The sequence below is a fragment of the Oncorhynchus kisutch genome, linkage group LG14 (genome assembly GCF_002021735.2).
Source record: "Oncorhynchus kisutch isolate 150728-3 linkage group LG14, Okis_V2, whole genome shotgun sequence".
NCBI lineage: Eukaryota > Metazoa > Chordata > Actinopteri > Salmoniformes > Salmonidae > Oncorhynchus > Oncorhynchus kisutch.
Window position 1 is genome coordinate 26,850,391 of NC_034187.2, and position 17,530 is coordinate 26,867,920.

At 42.8% G+C, this 17,530-nt stretch overlaps 1 protein-coding gene across 1 annotated transcript in view; it reads left to right on the top strand.

The window, feature by feature from the left end:
* Positions 1-36: 36 nt before the first annotated feature.
* Positions 37-17,530, top strand: part of LOC109904078 (kinectin) — a 32,921-nt gene continuing 15,427 nt past the window's right edge. Inside the window, exons 1-5 of the mRNA XM_020501189.2 lie at positions 37-223; positions 15,736-16,352; positions 16,611-16,766; positions 16,970-17,074; positions 17,250-17,485. Coding sequence (XP_020356778.1) covers positions 15,737-16,352; positions 16,611-16,766; positions 16,970-17,074; positions 17,250-17,485 — 1,113 coding nt within the window. The 5' untranslated portion in view covers positions 37-223; position 15,736. The remainder of the gene's footprint in view (positions 224-15,735; positions 16,353-16,610; positions 16,767-16,969; positions 17,075-17,249; positions 17,486-17,530) is intronic.

A 17,530-nucleotide genomic window follows, 5' to 3' on the forward strand; every position in this document is an offset into this window, starting at 1 on the left:
TAAACACCCACGTTGCTTCAAAACCCCTATCAGAGAAGAAGGCCCTGCCTTTCCTATATCCTCATCTCCAGTCCTCTCTTAGTTGAATTTTACGCTGTGTGCTGAGACATATCGACCCGCCCCCGCGAAACAAGATACACAGGCAGCGTTGAGTTGTGCTGCTCTGGGGAACTCTCCATTTAATTTCAACATTTAGGAAACTGCGGCACTAAAACACCTCAGGGTATGTACACTGCATTTTCTCATACATGATTATTATTATTTTAAAACGAGCTAGTCACGCAAGGCTGTGCTTAGATGAAACAGTAATCTGGGCCTGGCACTAGCCCCAACGCACTGCCGGAAAATCGGGACGCAAGAGCGGGTCAGATTTCAGGACAGGGCTGGGTGGCTAGGCGAGGCCTTTTTGTTGGGATTGGCTTCTCAGGTGCTGTACTCCTGGGTTAGTAGCAGTTTTGGGAACGTTATTTGTAAACTACAAATGATTTTGTTTCCAGCATTTCACCTGTTTTATTATATAAAAACTATGTCCGTGCGTATCGAGACGTCACTCACTGACCAGACAAGTTTTCCCGCAAGTGTCATGATTTGTAGCACGTTGACACAGATGGAACTGGCTAACTTAACGTTATTCACTTCATTTATTGCTGGCTGGTTGGCTAGCTTACCTTGGACAGCAAACTACCTAGCTAGCTGAACGCCCTGACCCAAAAAGATGGCGTACTTCGTTTGTGGCTAAAGTAAGGTAGGCTTCATTGGAAAAGCCGGAGTGGTTAACTATTCATTATTAACGTTACCCACAAACATGTGCGCCCCTAGTCAAATAATGACAGTACGGCTTTGTAACTAACCAGTTGGTATCCAAAGCAAGGCCTTACCAAAGCCCTCCCGTCAGTATCGTGTCCACCATTGATGTACGTTGCTAGCAAGTTACACTGAACAAATATCTAAACGCAACATGCAAAGTTTTGGTTCTTTGTTTCATGAGTTGAAACAAAAGAACCCAGAAATGTTCCAAACGCACAAAAAGCTTCTTTCTCTCAAATGTGCTAAAATTAATTTGCATTTATTCTTTGCCAAGATGTGATCCACCAGACAGGTGTGGCATATCAAGGTGATTAAATGGCATGCTCACTACAAATTAAGTTGTATTTGTCACACATAGTTAGCAGATGTCTGCGAGTGTAGCGAAATGCTTGTGCTTCTAGTTCCGACAATGCAGTAGTAACCAACGAGTAATCTAACAATTCCACAACTGCTACCTTATACACACAAGTGTAAAGGGATAAAGAATATGTACATAAAGATATGAATGAGTGATGGTACAGAACGGCATAGGCAAGATGCAGTAGATGGTATCGAGTACAGTATATACATATGAGATGAGTAATGTGTAGGGTATGTAAACATAAAAGTGGCATAGTTTAAAGTGGCTAGTGATACATGTATTACATAAAGATGCACCTTGTGTTGGGGACAAAAGGCCACTCTAAAATATGCAGTTTTTTTCACATGTTTTGAGGGCGTGGGCAACTGGCATTCTGACTGCAGGAATGTCCACCAGAGCTGTTGCCTGGGAACTTAATGTTAATTTTTCTACCATAAGCTCTCCAACCAGCCTCATAAACACAGACCACATGTATGGCATCGTGTGGGCGAGCGGTTTGCTAATGTCAATGCTGTGAACCGAGTGTCCCATGGTGGGGGTATGGGCAGACAAAAGCTACAGACAAACACAATTGCATTTTATCAATGGCAATTTGAATGCACAGCGATACCGTGAAGTGATCCTGAGGCCCATTCATGCCATTCATCGCTGCCACCACATGTTTCAGCATGATAATGCACGGCCCCACGTCACATGGAAGCTGAAAATGTCCCAGTTCTTCCATGACCTGCATATTCACCAGACATGTCACCCATTGAGCATGTTTGGGAGGCTCCGGATCAACGTGTGCGACAGCATGTTCCTGCCAATATCCAGCAACTTCGCACAGCTATTGAAGAGGAGTGGGACAACACTCCACAGGTCACAATCAACCGGCTGATCAACTCTATGCGAAGATGCCGCGCTGCATGAGGCAAATGGTGGTCACACCAGATACTAACTGGTTTAATCATCCATGCTCCTACCTTTTTTGCATGTCTGTATTCCCAGTCAAATGAAATCCATAGATTTAGGCCTAATTCATTTATTTAAGCTGACTTATTTCCTTATGAACTGTTTTTCAGTAAAATATTTAATTGTTGCATTTGTTTTTGTTCAGTATAGATAATACATTATGGTTAGTAAGATAATAGCAGAACAATATCTAACCACAAGTGCTGCTTGCAAACTTACGTGCAAGGACATGGAAGGCATGCTAGCAGAGACTGAACATTTCATCACCTTGAAACAGAACTGATTAACCTAGGGGCTAGGCCTTATGCAATACCAGCTAGGGGAGTTTTGCTTAGAACAGAGCCTGTTCTCATATTAAGCATGGCCCAAAACACCCATTGTAGGCAGTTTTGTGGGTAAAGGAAATTACTACTATACCTGTAGAATAGTTTTATTAGCTGGCTGGTTACATTCACATCATTACACTGTTTTAATGGGTGGAGGGGTGACTGTTTTGAATTGTCCCAGTCATCTGCACCTAAATGTTTAGTAGGCTTATCATGTGATCTCTAATTGTCTAATACAATGATTGTTGTGAGCCTCACATCAGTGTGCATTTCTCTCCCACCATCTGTAGCTGTTGTGAAGAATGAGTGATCCTTGAGGTTTGTGTTTAACTAGCTAGGCTACTCCAGTATTTTGAAGATGATCTCTGCTTGTCATGTCTAACATTTTAACTGGATAAAATCCCACAAGTGAATCTTATTCATTACCCAGCGACTTGTGTTGACAGGGGCCATCTACAAAATCTGTATTGCATGACATTTGGTAAATGCTGTCCTTATGTTGCAGCCATATGAGGTATTTTTGCAGTAGGCGATATACGTCCAGACCCCTGGTCCTTTTCCTTACTTTAGGGCTGTAATTATTAGTCCAAAGAAGTTTTGCAACTAAAACAAGCGTTTCTATTGGACAAATTTAGTTAGGTTCTTCCCTGTTTGCCACCATTTAAGAAACAGATTCGGCGTAATTAATACACCCCAGTAGTGACTGGTCAGTTAAGACTGTGTGTGTGAATGGCAGCCTTCTCTTGTGAATCTTATTCCAGATATGGCTTGAAGGGGTGGTGGTTCTATTTGTTGGCACCCACAGGGCTGACTGCTGAGATACCTTATCAGCCTCTGGCTTCAGAGAGGCGCTGCAGTAAGCCTCATGGCGTAACCTGGATACTGAGGGATGTAATGGCTGGTTCTTATCAATGTCTTCCTCTCAGTATCTCTGTTGGGTTTATTTGCAAGATTTAAATTGTGCATGTTTTGGCCTGTTCAAGAATATATCCTACTGAAACATTAGCAGACTAAAAACAAGTTTACTGCTGTTATTTCTGAACACGTATTACTGACACATATTACAGATACAGGTCAGGTGTAGTGTGCCCTTAAAGGCTGGTTTGTCATGTTCTGTTTTCTCTCCTTGAGGACTGATAGTTTATAAAGGGTTCCTGACACAGAGGCTGCCATGTCTGCCCATGCTAAAACAGGAGCTCCAGCTAGCCAGTGGCTGGATTCCGGAGAGCCAATGGCCCGAGAGGGCTTTGTCTTCCGGGCTCATTTCCATGCTGGGACATGGCTCCTGTTGTAATGGGAAACTTTTTCACCCTCCAGTCTAAAGCATAGCTAGGGCTGAAAGCAAGCAGGCAAGCATGATGCGATTTACCCCACCCATCCTGTCCACACTGCCTTAGTGTTCTTTTCTGCTTAAGAGGTGTTTACTTTCACAGCTCCAGTTGTCCCGCCTAGGGTGTTTCCTGGTGAAATAAATGTTACGTTGGCTGCTCCGGTTTGGCCCTGAAAGGGTTTGTGGCCCAGCCCATTGCTAATCAGTGTTGGCTTTTGCACCTATATATATTATGGTTTCTTTGTGTGTCTGTGACCTTGTTCTCAATGGAAGAATTCACATTTTGAATACATTGGGCATAGGACAATCATGCCCTTTTACTCCCATCTCTTGTTATTGAGCAACTTTGGTTCATATTGTTAGCCTTGAAAGCCTCTAGTTGCTTTTACTGCTGGTATCATGTCCAATATGGATTAAGTACTTTCAAATGAGGTATCCAATAAGCTCATTTTACTCAACAGATAAGCAAATCTTATTCAACAAAGAGATGTGGCAAAAAACCTTGGGCCAATATTTGCTCTTCTGATCAACTAGAAACTGGTACATTAACCATTATGGGGTTTGAATATGGGCAAATTCATGGAATTTAGACTGAACATTTTCCAAAAACACATTTACTTGGAACAATGCTGATGTGGAGTTTGGTAACAGAATGATACAATCTGACTGTTTGTGACCAAGTTTTCCAAAAGCTCTGTTAAATATCTACTCCAAATGTGACTTTGGGGTAGAAAATAAATCTATTTTGGTTATTCAACTACAGTAAGTTGAGTGGATCAACACCCTGTAACAATGACAATGGGTCCCTTATCTGTACTACACAGAAATGCGTAATTATGGATATGAATGTCGTTCTCTTTATGATGATGTGTCCTGAATAGGTACAATATGCAATATCCTCCTTTGCATATTTGGGTATTATTTGACACCCAGGCTATTTTAACAAAAACACAATTTATTCAATCATATATGCCTGTTTGGACAGCTCAATAGAGTACAGTGCAGTAGAGTATAGTCAAGACAGTATATTACACTGTACATTACTTTAGTGTGCTCTACTGCAATGGTTCTCAACCTTTTTCAGTTACTGTTACCACCAACTGAATTGTTCTCTGCCCAGAAAGCCCACTCGTGTGCATTTTACCAGTAAGCTTATGGTCTCTCAAGTCTTCTCAAGTACCCCTTGTGGATAGGCCAAGTACCCCCAGATGTCCTAGAACCACTGCTCTTCTGGACACAGTACTATGCTGTCCGAACTTGTGAAACATGAACTATTATTGGTTCAGACCAAAAATCTACATCTGTGGACATTGAAATAAAGGCCAGGGCGTACTTAACAAATTTCAACTACTTTTCAACATCCATGAATGTCCGGTGTTCAGTGGGTGAGGATGCTGGTTGAAAGAAAGAGAATTTCAGGGCCTCCCGGGTGGCGCAGTGGTTAAGGGTGCTGTACTGCAGCCTCAGCTGTGCCACCAGAGACCCTTTGTTCGCGCCCAGGCTCTGCCGCGACCGGGAGGTCTGTGGGTTGACGCACAATTGGCCTATCGTCGTCTGGTTTAGGGAGGGCTTGGCCGGCAGGGATATCCTTGTCTCATCGCGTACCAGCGACTCCTGTGGCGGGCCGGGCGCAGTGCACGCTAACCAAGGTTGCCAGGTGCACAGTGTTTCCTTCGACACATTGGTGCGGCTGGCTTCCGGATTGGATGCGCGCTGTGTTAAGAAGTAGTGGGCTTGGTTGGGTTGTGTATCGGAGGACGCATGACTTTCAACCTTCGTCTCTCCCGAGCCCGTACGGGAGTTGTAGCGATGAGACAAGATGGTAGCTACTAAAAAACTATTGGATACCATGAAATTGGGGAGAAAAAGGGGTAAAATAAAATTAAAATAAATAGAAAGAGAATTTTCACACTCTTGCGTTGACCACCAGACAGAAAAAAAAGGAGTTTAGCTAAACATGCCAGTGGAAGGGAGGACAGTAGCAGGGGACCCAACTGTGGCTTGTGACTACTATGATTTCTTCAATTGCAGTCATTCTGTTACAGATTTTTCGGATTGAGACTGGCAGAAAAAATGCATTTAAATGTAAATGGCATGGTATAGAAGGGTCCGGACACCTTTTTTTCTTTTTTTGTGGTTTCACTTGTTTTGGAGAAACTTGCCCCAAACAGCAAATCACTTCCTCATTCTTGTTGTGTAGTATTAAGGCTGGGCTACATGGCCTAAAAAGCTGATTTTTAATTATTATTCTTTTTAAATCCTATGGGCGATTCATGATAGTTCTCTCTCGCTCAACGTCTTTTCTGTAAATCTGCATTATTGCACAATTTAAAGGTCAAGACACTGCATTTCAAACAGTCGTGAATGATCTAATGAATTCGGAGCTTGCTAAATTTATACCTAAGCTGAATATAAGCCTTCAACCCACATTTATTTGATAAACCATTTTTTTTGTGTGCAAATTGCTGATCTGGCTTCCAAGTCCGTCTATGAAAATTCCCTTTTTTTCTTACAAATTCAACCAGAACCATGCGTAATGCACATTCACGAATAATGACTAAATTTATTATAGCAGGCGTTAAAGAAAATAATATAAACAGGTCTCATAAACCATCTCAAGCACACCTGCTAGTGAGTAGCCAGCTAATCTTTTTTATATTTCAAGTCTAGCCAACTTGGATCTATACGCTTGCTAACAAGGTAGAACTATGAATTATTATGAATACACCCTCCTGTCCATCTCCAACTGTTTGAGCACCATAACTTGTTTAGATGTTAAAATCAACTGGCCTTATTTCTCAGAATGAAAACGAGATGCCAATTCCTTATATAAATGTATTTTTATGCTCAATGTTGCACATTTATAAAACAGACTAGACAGCTAGCACAAAAGTATATGGCTAAAATGCTGCCCGCACTATGTGGTACCTCAATGCCGTGCACGACAAACAGGGTTGGATTTTGTCACTGGGAAGCATCTGCATGTTTGGAAGAGTTTGTGCATATATTATGTAGTTTTGGACTTCCGTAATTTTTATTTTATTTTTTATTATTATTATTATTTTTTTTGACTGTTCGGGCAACACATTTTTTTTTCTAGAAGCAAGCTGAAGTCTGTAGCCAGAGTATACTTGTCGGTGATTGGTCAACAGTAGGGATTCTTCAATAAAGTGTTTGTCATTCAATGAGACTACTCATTTTCATGCACATTTTGAGAAACAAAGTACCAAACATCTGAGTTGGATGTAAAATTATATGACGTTTTTTTTTTTTTTTTTTGTTCTCCGATTAATTCGGACTGGCTACGGCGTCTCTAAATGGACAAACGGCTGTTCTCATTTTCCAAGCTACAGTCTTTTTTTAAGGGAGTGTGCAAGCACACTCTTTCGGTTCTCGGCTAGGCGCCAGCTGAATAGAGACATTCTTCACTTCTTCGGGCTAGGGAGCAGTATTCAGAAATTTGGATGAATGAGGTGCCCAAAGTAAATTGCCTGTTACTTAGGCCCAGAAGCTAGGATATGCATGTAATTGGTAGTATTGGATAGAAAACACTCTAAAGTTTTCGAAAACTGTTAAAATAATGTTTGAGTATAATAGAACTAAAACCAGAGGACAATCCATCCAGATTTAGTTTTTATTTCAGCTCACCCTTGATTACTATGGCTGTCAATGGGAGCATAAAAGGAAGACTTCCCAGATTGCAGTTCCTAGGGCTTCCACTAGATGTCAACAGTTTTTAGAAAGAGTTTCAGGCTCGTTTTTTGAAGAATGAGCTAGAATTTGTAGTTTTAGTAAGTGGCTCCCATTTTTTTCTGTAGTGTTTGTTGCGTGTTCCGGTGAGTGCGCGTACTTCGGTTATTTATCTCCGGTAATGGTCTCCGGTATTCTCCGTCTTAAATTTGATCGTTTATTTACATATTAGGTTACCTGAGGATTGATTAGGAACGTTGTTTGATATGTTTGGAAGAAGTTTATTGGTAACTTAGGTATTCATTTTTATGCATTTTGAACGAGGGAAACCGGTGGATTACAAAGTCTAGCGCGCCAATGAAACTGATTTCTTGGGGATATAAAGAAGGACTTTATCGAACAAAAGGACCATTTGTTATGTAGCTGGGACCCTTGTGATTGCAACCAGATGACTTTCAAAGGTAAGTGATTTATTTTTTCGCTATTTCTGTCTTTCGCGACGCCTCTGCTTGGTTGGAAAACTTGTAATGCTTTTGTGTGCGGGCGCTGTCCTCGGATAATCGCATGGTGTGCTTTCGCCATAAAACCTTTTTGAAATCTGACACCGCGGCTGGATTAACAAGAAGTTAAGCTTTTAAATGATGTATGACAATTGTATTTTCATGAATGTTTAATATTACGATTTCTGTCATTTGAATTTCGTGCTCTGCAATTTCACCGGATGTTGTCGAGGTGAGACACTAGCGTTCCAATGATCTGTAAGAAGTTAAGGCATCATCATGCTTAATTCACTTGCCACATTTGGGAACTGTTATTTAAAATATATCTTATATATATATATATATATACACACACACACACTACTGTTCAAAGTTTGGGGTCACATAGAAATGACCTTGTTTTTGAAAGAAATGTGATTTTAAAATAAATAAAAAATGCATCAAATTGATCAGAAATGCAGTGCAGACATTGTTAATGTTGTAAAGGACTATTGTAGTTGGAAACAGCAGTTTTTTTATTGAATATCTACATAGGTGTACAGAGGCCAATTATCAGCAACCATCACTGCTATGTTCCAATGGAATGTTGTTAGCTAATCCAAGTTTATCATCTTAAAAGGCTAACTGATCATTAGAAAACCCTTTTGAAATTTATGTAAGCACAGCTGAAAACTGTTCTGATTAAAGAAGCAATAAAACTGGCCTTCTTTAGACTAGTTGAGTATTTGGAGCGTCAGCATTTGTGGGTTCGATTACAGGCTCAAAATGGCCTGAAACAAAACTTACTTTTGAAACTCATCAGTCTATTCTTGTTCTGAGAAATGAGAAAGTCTAGTTTGAGAAACCGATGCCTCACAAGTCCTCAAATTGCCGTCTTCATTTAAATAGTAACCGCAAAACACCAGTCTCAACTAGAGGGTCGGCCGATTATGATTTTTCAACTCCGATACCAATTATTGGAGGACAAAAAAAGCAGATACCGATTTAATCTGACTTTTAATTTTTTTAAATTTGTAATAATGACAATTACAACAATACTGAATGAACACTTATTTAAACTTAATATAATGCATCAATAAAATCTATTTAGCCTCAAATAAATAATGAAACATGTTCAATTTGGTTTAAATAATGTAAAAACAAAGTGGTGGAGAAGAAAGTAAAAGTTCAATATGTGCCATGTAATAAAGCTTAAGTCAGAACATATGAAAGCTGGTGGTTCCATTTAACATGAGTCTTCAATATACCCAGGTAAGAAGTTTTAGGTTGTAGTTATTATAGGACTATTTCTCTCTACCATTTGTATTTCATATACCTTTTGACTATTGGATGTTCTTATAGGCACTTTAGTATTGCCAGTGTAATAGTATAGTTTCAGTACCTCTGCTCGCTCAAACCAGGAACACAACGACAACAGCCACCCTCGAAGCAGCGTTACCCATGCAGAGCAAGGGGAACAACTACTCCAAGTCTCAGAGCGAGTGACGTTTGAAACGCAATTAGCGCGCACCCCGCTAACTAGCTAACCATTTCACATCACATCGTTACACCAGCCTAATCTCGGGAGTTGTTGCATTACAACCTGTAATTGTAATAGATTTTTATTTGGATTTCATGTAATGAACATGCACAAAATATTCCAAATTGGTGAAGTGAAGTGAAATGAAAAAAACGGATAAGTGGCATATGTATTCACCCCCGTTGCGATGAAGCCCCTAAATAAGATCTGATGCAACCAATTACCTTCAGAAGTCATATAATTAGTTAAATTCCACCGGTGTGCAATCTAACTTCTTGACACACCCATCCCGTTAGCGGGATCATTTTCATCAACACCCGCTGATTTGCAGCGCGCCAAATTCAAATTAAATTACTAAACATATTTCATTTTCATGAAATCACAAGTGCGATATAGCAAAACACAGTTTAGCTTGTTGTTAATCCAACTGCATTGTCAGATTTCAATACAGCTTTTCGGCGAAAGCATAACAAGCGTTTATGTAAGAACATCTCTCTCAGTAGACAAAATATTACAAACACCTAGCAGCCAAGTAGATTGGTCACGAAAGTCAGAAAAGCAATAGATTAAATCGCTTACCTTTGCTCTTCGGATGTTTGCACTCACGAGACTCCCAGTTACACAAATGTTCCATAAAGATAATTTTTCTATCCAAAATACCTCCATTTGTTTGGCGCGTTATGTTCAGAAATCCACAGGCTCGAGCGGTCACAACATCGCAAACGGAAATTCCAAATAGTATCCGTAATGTCCACAAAAACATGTCAAACGTTTTTTATAATCAATCCTCAGGTTGTTTTTAAAATATATAATTGATAATATATCAACCGGGACTGTCGCTTTCTCAATAGGAGGGGGAGAGACAATGGCTGCCCCGCTCTGTTGCGGAAGCAAAACTGCGAACACCCAGCTATCCACTGACACAATGTTATCTTTCTCGCTCATCTCCTCTTCACGGACTGCACCAGATTTGCCAGTTCTTGCTGTGAGATGTTACCCAACTCTTCCAACAAGGCACCTGCAAGTTCCCAGACATTTCTGGGGGGGAATGGCCCTAGCCCTCACCCTCCGATCCAACAAGTCCCAGACATGCTCAATGGGATTGAGATCCGGGCTCTTCACTGGCCATGGCAGAACACTGACATTCCTGTCTTGCAGGAAATCACCCACAGAACGAGCAGTATGGCTGGTGGCATTGTCATGCTGGAGGGTCCTGTCAGGATGAGCCTGCAGGAAGGGTACCACATGAGGGAGGAGGATGTCTTCCCTGTAACACACAGCGTTGAGATTGCCTGCAATGACAACAAGCTCAGTCCGAGGATGCAGTGACACACCGCCCCAGACCATGACGGACCCTCCACCTCCAAATCGATCCTGCTCCAGAGTATAGGCCTCGGTATGACGCTCATTCCTTCAACGATAAACGTGAATCCGACCATCACCCCTGGTGAGACAAACCGGCAACTCGTCAGTGAAGAGCACTTTTTACCAGACCTGTCTGGTCCAGCAACGGTGGGTTTGGGCCCATAGGCGACATTAATGCCGGTGATGTCTGGTGAGGACCTGCCTTACAACAGGCCTACAAGCCCTCAGTCCAGCCTCTCTCAGCCTATTACGGACAGTCTGAGCACTGATGGAGGGATTGTGCGTTCCTGGTGTAACTCGGGCAGTTGTTGCCATCCTGTACCTGTCCTGCAGGTGTGATGTTCGGCTGTACCGATCCTGTGCAGGTGTTGTTACATGTGGTCTGCCACTGCGAGGACGATCAGCTGTCCGTCCTGTCTCCCTGTAGCGTCGTCTTAGGCGCCTCGCTGTACGGACATTGCAATTTATTGCCCTGGGCACATCTGCAGTCCTCATGCCTCCTTGCAGTATGCCTAAGGCATGTTCACGCAAATGAGCAGGGACCCTGGGCATCTTTCTTTTGGTGTTTTTCAGTCAGTAGAAAGACTTCTTTAGTGTCTTAAGTTTTCATAACTGTGACCTTAATTGCCTACCGTCTGTAAGCTGTTAGTTTCTTAATGACCATTCCACAGGTGCATTTTCATTAATTGTTTATGGTTCATTGAACAAGCATGGGAAACCGTGTTTAAACCCTTTACAATGAAGATCTGTGAAGTTATTTAGATTTTTACGAATAATCTTTGAAAGACAGGGTCCTGAAAAAGGGACTTCTTTTTTTGCCGAGTTGTCATTTAAAAGTGATTTTCCATTTATACTGTTCAATCCAACTCCAAGCAATTGTTTTCTGCATTTCCTGCACTTTTAATATAATTTCCACACTGTGCCACATCGAATGCTTAAAGGGATACTATGGGATTTTGTCAATGAGGCCCTTTATCTACTTCCCTAGAGTACGATGAACTTGTGGATACCATTTTTATGGCTCTGTGTCAAGCAGGAAGGAAGTTGGAGGTAGTTTTGTGAGCCAATGTTAACTAGCGTTAGTGCAACGACTGCTAGCAGATACCCATAGACTTCCAGACATTGCGCTAACACTAGTTAGCATTTTCCTTCAAACTGCATGCAGAGACATAAAAATGGTATCCACAAGTTCATCTGAGTCTGGGGAAGTAGATCAAGGGCCTCATTCCGTCCCTTTAAGACTAGGGATGGGCATCAGTAATCGAGTACTTGAACAGACGTTTATGCGCTATCTTTAACCAGCGATTTTATTTGTTCAAATACTGTAAAAACTGTGCTTCGTGGCTGCCCAAATGGTCAAGTGAAATTTTGTCTTACAGCTTGCTTGGACTCTAGTGTTCCATTTGTACATGTGGGGCAAAACAAACAAGAAGCCAAGCATTTTATTGATTTTTTTTTTACCTCAATTCCCTTCCTCCTCCGTGTCTCATTCACGTTCCGACTGCTCCCTACACGTGCTGAGTGCACACACACGCTCCCGTTAGGCCTACATAAATAAATCTAACTTTTTTTTTATCCCTTTTATTTTTACCAGGTAAGTTGACTGAGAACATATTCTCATTTACAGCAACGACCTGGGGAATAGTTACAGAAGGGATGAATGAGCCAATTGTAAGCTGGGGATGATTAGGTGACTGTGATGGTATGAGTGCCAGATTGGGAATTTAACCCCGGTGTCCTGGCTAACATCCCTACTCTTACGATAAGTGCCATGGGCTCTTTAGTGACCACAGAGAGTCAGGACACCCATTTAACGTCTCGCCTGAAAGACGACACCCTACACAAGGCAATGTCCTGGGGCATTGGGATATATATTTTTAGACCAGAGGAAAGAGTGCCTCCTACTGGCCCTCCGTCACCACTTCCAGCAGCATCTTGTCTGTCATCCAGGGACTGACCAAGACCAACCCTGCTTAGCTTCAGATGCAAGCCAGCGATGGGATGCAGGGTGGTTTGGTGCTGGCATAACTGATGGGATACACAAGCTACATTCCTTGCAAAATGATAAGTTTTATCACAAATTGGTTGATTTTGAAGTAGGAACGTGTTCCAACAACGAGCTGCAGTTTTGGAATAAGTGTGTCCTGTCTATTTTCCTCTTGGGCTACTTTGCAAACTACTTGTATTTAAAAAAAAAAAAAAAAAAATTGGTTAGCCTATGCTATAACCCCCCCCTAAACATATAGGTTCCACACTGAAAATAGGTGAAAACATTAGTTTGATAAAGACTGAGCATATTTAAGTGTAGGCCTACTTACCAAACGGATGTCGTGGCCGTAATTCATCCCCATGCAGTGTTCAATGTGGAATTGTTAGAAACCTCTAAAAACAAGGTTGAATAAACTAAATCTAAAGCCTGTATATCAAAAAGAGAGCTTTTGGTTGGTAACCCTGGAAAAAATGATTTCAACTTGCCAAATTGAGCCCGGTTTGAATGATCACTTTTTAAGAACTGTTCCAGACAACTTTCTTTCGAAAAATATTCAGTTCTATTTTATTCTCTTTTTATATTACATGTTTTTTTAAACTATGAAATAGATGTCTTGACTGTGATAAGGGCTCTGGAAATAACAGCAGCTTTTCTTCTAAATTAACAAAGCAACGCTATGCCATTGAGGGTACTGCATTTTTGAAAATTGTATTCCGTAATATAATCATTTGACATTAGGTTTCAATAAATTCATCTTAAATGCCACTTGCCTTCTTTTTTTACTGAGAGTGTGATATATAATCTCACATTTTGTTACGTTACAGCCTTAATCTAAAATGGATTAAATAAAAATACTCACAATACCCCATAATGACAAAGCAAAAACAGGTTTTTAGAAGTTAGCAAATGTATTAAAAATATAAAACGGATACCTTATTTGCATAAGTATTCAGACCCTTTGCTATGAGACTCGAAATTGAGCTCCGGTGCATCCCGTTTCCATTGAGCATCCTTGATGTTTCTGCAACTTGACACCTGTGGTAAATTCAATTGATTAGACATGCTTTGGAAATGCACACACCTGTCTATATAATGTCCCACAGTTGACAATGCATGTCAGAGCAAAAATTAAGCCGTGAGGTCGAAGGAATTGTCCATAGAGCTCCGAGACAGGATTGTGTCGAGGCACATATCTGGGGAAGCGTACCAAAACATTTCTGCAGTATTGATGGTCCCCAAGATCATAGTGTCTTGGAACCACCAAGACACTTCCTAGAGCTGGTTGCCTGGCCAAACTGAGCAATCGGGGGAGAAGGGCCTTGATGGAAGCCAGATGGAAGCCACTACTCAGTAAAGGGCACATGGCAACCCGCTTGGAGTTTGCCAAAAGACTCGGACCACAGCACCATACTGTGGGGATGTTTTTCAATGGCAGGGACTTGGAGACTAGTCAGGATCAAGGCAAAGATGAAAGGAGCAAAGTACAGAGATCCTTGATGAAATGCCTGGAGCACTCAGGACCTCAGACTGGGGTGGAGGTTCACCTTCCAACAGGACAACGACCCTAAGCACACAGCAAAGACAACGCAGGAGTGCCTATCGAGACAAGTCTCTGAATGTCCTTGAGTGGCCCAGCCAGAGCGCGGACTTGAACCCGATCAAACATCTCTGGAGAGACCTGAAAATAGCTGTGCAGGGAGGTGTCATTCAACCTGACCGAGCTTTAGCGGATCTGCAGGGAAGAATGGGAGAAACTCCCCAAATACAGGTGTGCCAAGCTTGTAGCATCATACCCAAGAAGACTCAAGGCTGTAATCGCTGCCAGAGGTGCTTCAACAAAGTACTGGGTAAAGGGTCTGAATACATCTAAATGTAATATTTAAGTTTTTAAATAACCCTGGCAGAACCCCCAGGGCACTTGGCTGGCTACTTTTTCTATTTGGCTGGCTTGTGTGTGTGTGTGTGTGTGTGTGTGTGTGTGTGTGTGTGTGTGTGTGTGTGTAAAGAAGGTAGGCTGTGGGCCGGGACAGTGTAGTCTAATGGGATCATATCACAGAGACGAGTGAGGGAGGACGCACACTATCACCCCCTCGTACACTCACACACATACATTCTCACTGCACAGGGCTGGTTCTCTCATTCAGCAGACAACCTCTAGAAAAAGTAATTGAGTTATATTTATTACAAATCAATTCATGCGGTGTGGGAAAAGGCATTAGGTTTTCTGCTGTAGTACATCAAACCCATAAAGTATTGAGGACGTGTCACCATCAGGGAGGCACTGGGAGCGAGGTGGAATGCCTCCTGGCATTCATATCAGGCTGTCTGGAAGTATCCAAAGCGGTTTAAATAATAATTTTGGGGCGTGATTATATATGTCCTGTTATACACGTGTGTGTGTGTGCGCAAATGTGTGTTTTTGCCTATCCCAACCCTCATTGAGACACCCGCAGGGAGTGGGGTCACCATTGTACAGTGCCCCCGGAACTAGGTTAAGTGCCTTGCTCAAGGGCAGGGTAACAGATTTTTCACCTCGTCGGGTCCAGTATTCAAACCAGCGACCTTTCGGTTACTGGCCCCAGTGCTCTAACCTAGAGACTACCATCCGCCCCATTTCACGTTTGCCCATTTCCCTTTCACTGGGCTGCTCTGGCATGGGATGGGGCTGTGCCAGTGTCTGGCTGGGCTTGAGGTTTGGAATTAAACCAACTTTTTAAAATCTAAAATATGTGTCAACAAAGCGATATAGGACATTTGGGCATGAACTGATCAGCTGTTCAATATTTGCAGCTATGCACCATTTGTATTTATTTGATTTCTTGGCTATGTTGAAAGTTGGTTATGTGCATATGACGTGCATGATACCAAAGACTTATTCTTGCTCTCTCTTCAGAATGGCGCTGGACATCTATGACTCTCAGTACCTGGTGATCCTGGCCCCCTCCCTGGTCATCGCCCTCATCTTCCTCTTCTTCTGGCTCTTCATGAAGGAGACCTCCTATGACGAGGTGCTGGCCAGGCAGAAACGAGACCTCAAGCTGCCACCCTCCAAACCAGAAACCCGCAAGAAGAACGATAAGAAAAAGAGCAAGAAGAAAGAGAGCAGTAGTAGAGGGGAAGGAGGAGAGTCTGAGGAAGACCTGCGGGACTTTGACGTGGCTGACGCTGTGAGCAGCTCCACTGCGGAGGAGGAGGAGGAGGAGCCTGTCCCTGTGGCTCCACCCACCCCTGTTTCTGCCCCCGTGGCAGCGCCAGCCGAGGCCCCTGCAGGGGTGAGGGAGAGGAAGAAGGAGAAGAAAGCCGCAAAGGCAGCTGCCGCTGCAGCTGCTCCTCCTGCTGAGATGCCTTCGGTGAATGGCTCCAAGCAAGCTGGCCACAAAGCAGAGCCCCCTGCCCCAGTGGCTAAACCCAGTCCCCCCATACCCCAGCCTGACCCTCAGCCCCCAGCCCAGGCTCAGACCCCCCTCCAGTCCTCTGGCAAGAAGAAGAAGAAGCAGAAGACAGAGGCTGGTGAGTAGAAGGCCAGGGTGACTTTCATAGGATAAGAGGATGTGGTTCACTATGCGCTTGCCTGTGTCTGCAGACGGGGCTAGCGCCTTCCCCGAGGCCACTTGTTAGTGTCCTCCCCGAATCAAATCAGATTATTTAAAGCCCAGTATGAGTAGTGAGCAGGACCTTATACACAAATGGATCACAAGGCCATCATAATGGCATCCTTTTTTCCTCCATCTCTAAAGCCTAATTGTCCTCGTGTTGGTTCCTGTCTAGTGGAAGAAGAGATTAAGGTGGATAAAGCTCCAGCTCCAGTCAAAAAGGAGGTTCCTGTGCCGGTGGAAACCAAAGCCCAGGATGGAGCGGCCCCCACAGCCACCTCAACCAGTAGCAAGAAGAAGAACTCTGCCAAGAAGCAGAAGACTGAGCATGGTAAGGAGGATGTAGATCTACTGATACTGCAGGTTAATCAAAGTCAGAGCAGGTTCAGACATTGTTCGAAGCTACTAGCAGAAAGCAAAAAAATCGTACTCTGCCTTTTTAAAAATATTTATATTTATGAAATCCTTGGGCCCACTCTCAATTTGTGTGTCTCGTCTGGCCCAAAAATGACAATGTGTTTCGGTATCCCTCAGCCCAAGTGGATGATATCCAGCCTGACTCTGCAGGTCCTGCTAACCACCATGGTGATGCGCCCTCCAAGGGAAGTGTCAAGAAACAGAAGAATGAGATGGATAAAGGTGAGAAACCTACACTCCAATATATAGCTACTATATCATGTTTAAACCTGACATATGAACAATTACATTTGATAAATCTATTTAAACTGCATCATTCTATTCCACTCCGCTGCCATGCAACACTTGTATAACACATCATAGTTCATCCTATGCCTTTATGTGTGTGTATTTGTAGAGAACTCTGAGGTGAAGCTGAAGGAGCTGCTTTTGGGCCTGGGAAGTCTGGCCCTGTCACAGGCAGAGGCTGTCAGTGTGGTCACTGTGCTTAAAGAGAAGAACCCGTCTGCCCTGGACGCTTGGCAGAAGTCTGCAGCTAAGGCTGACCCCTCATCCCTGGAGAGAGAGAGGCTCCTCACCATTCTGCAGGAGGAGGCCTCCATCGCCAAGGACAAGGTCCAGCAGCTCAGCAAGGTGCACCTATACATATTCATAAGATGACCTTAACCCGACCATACC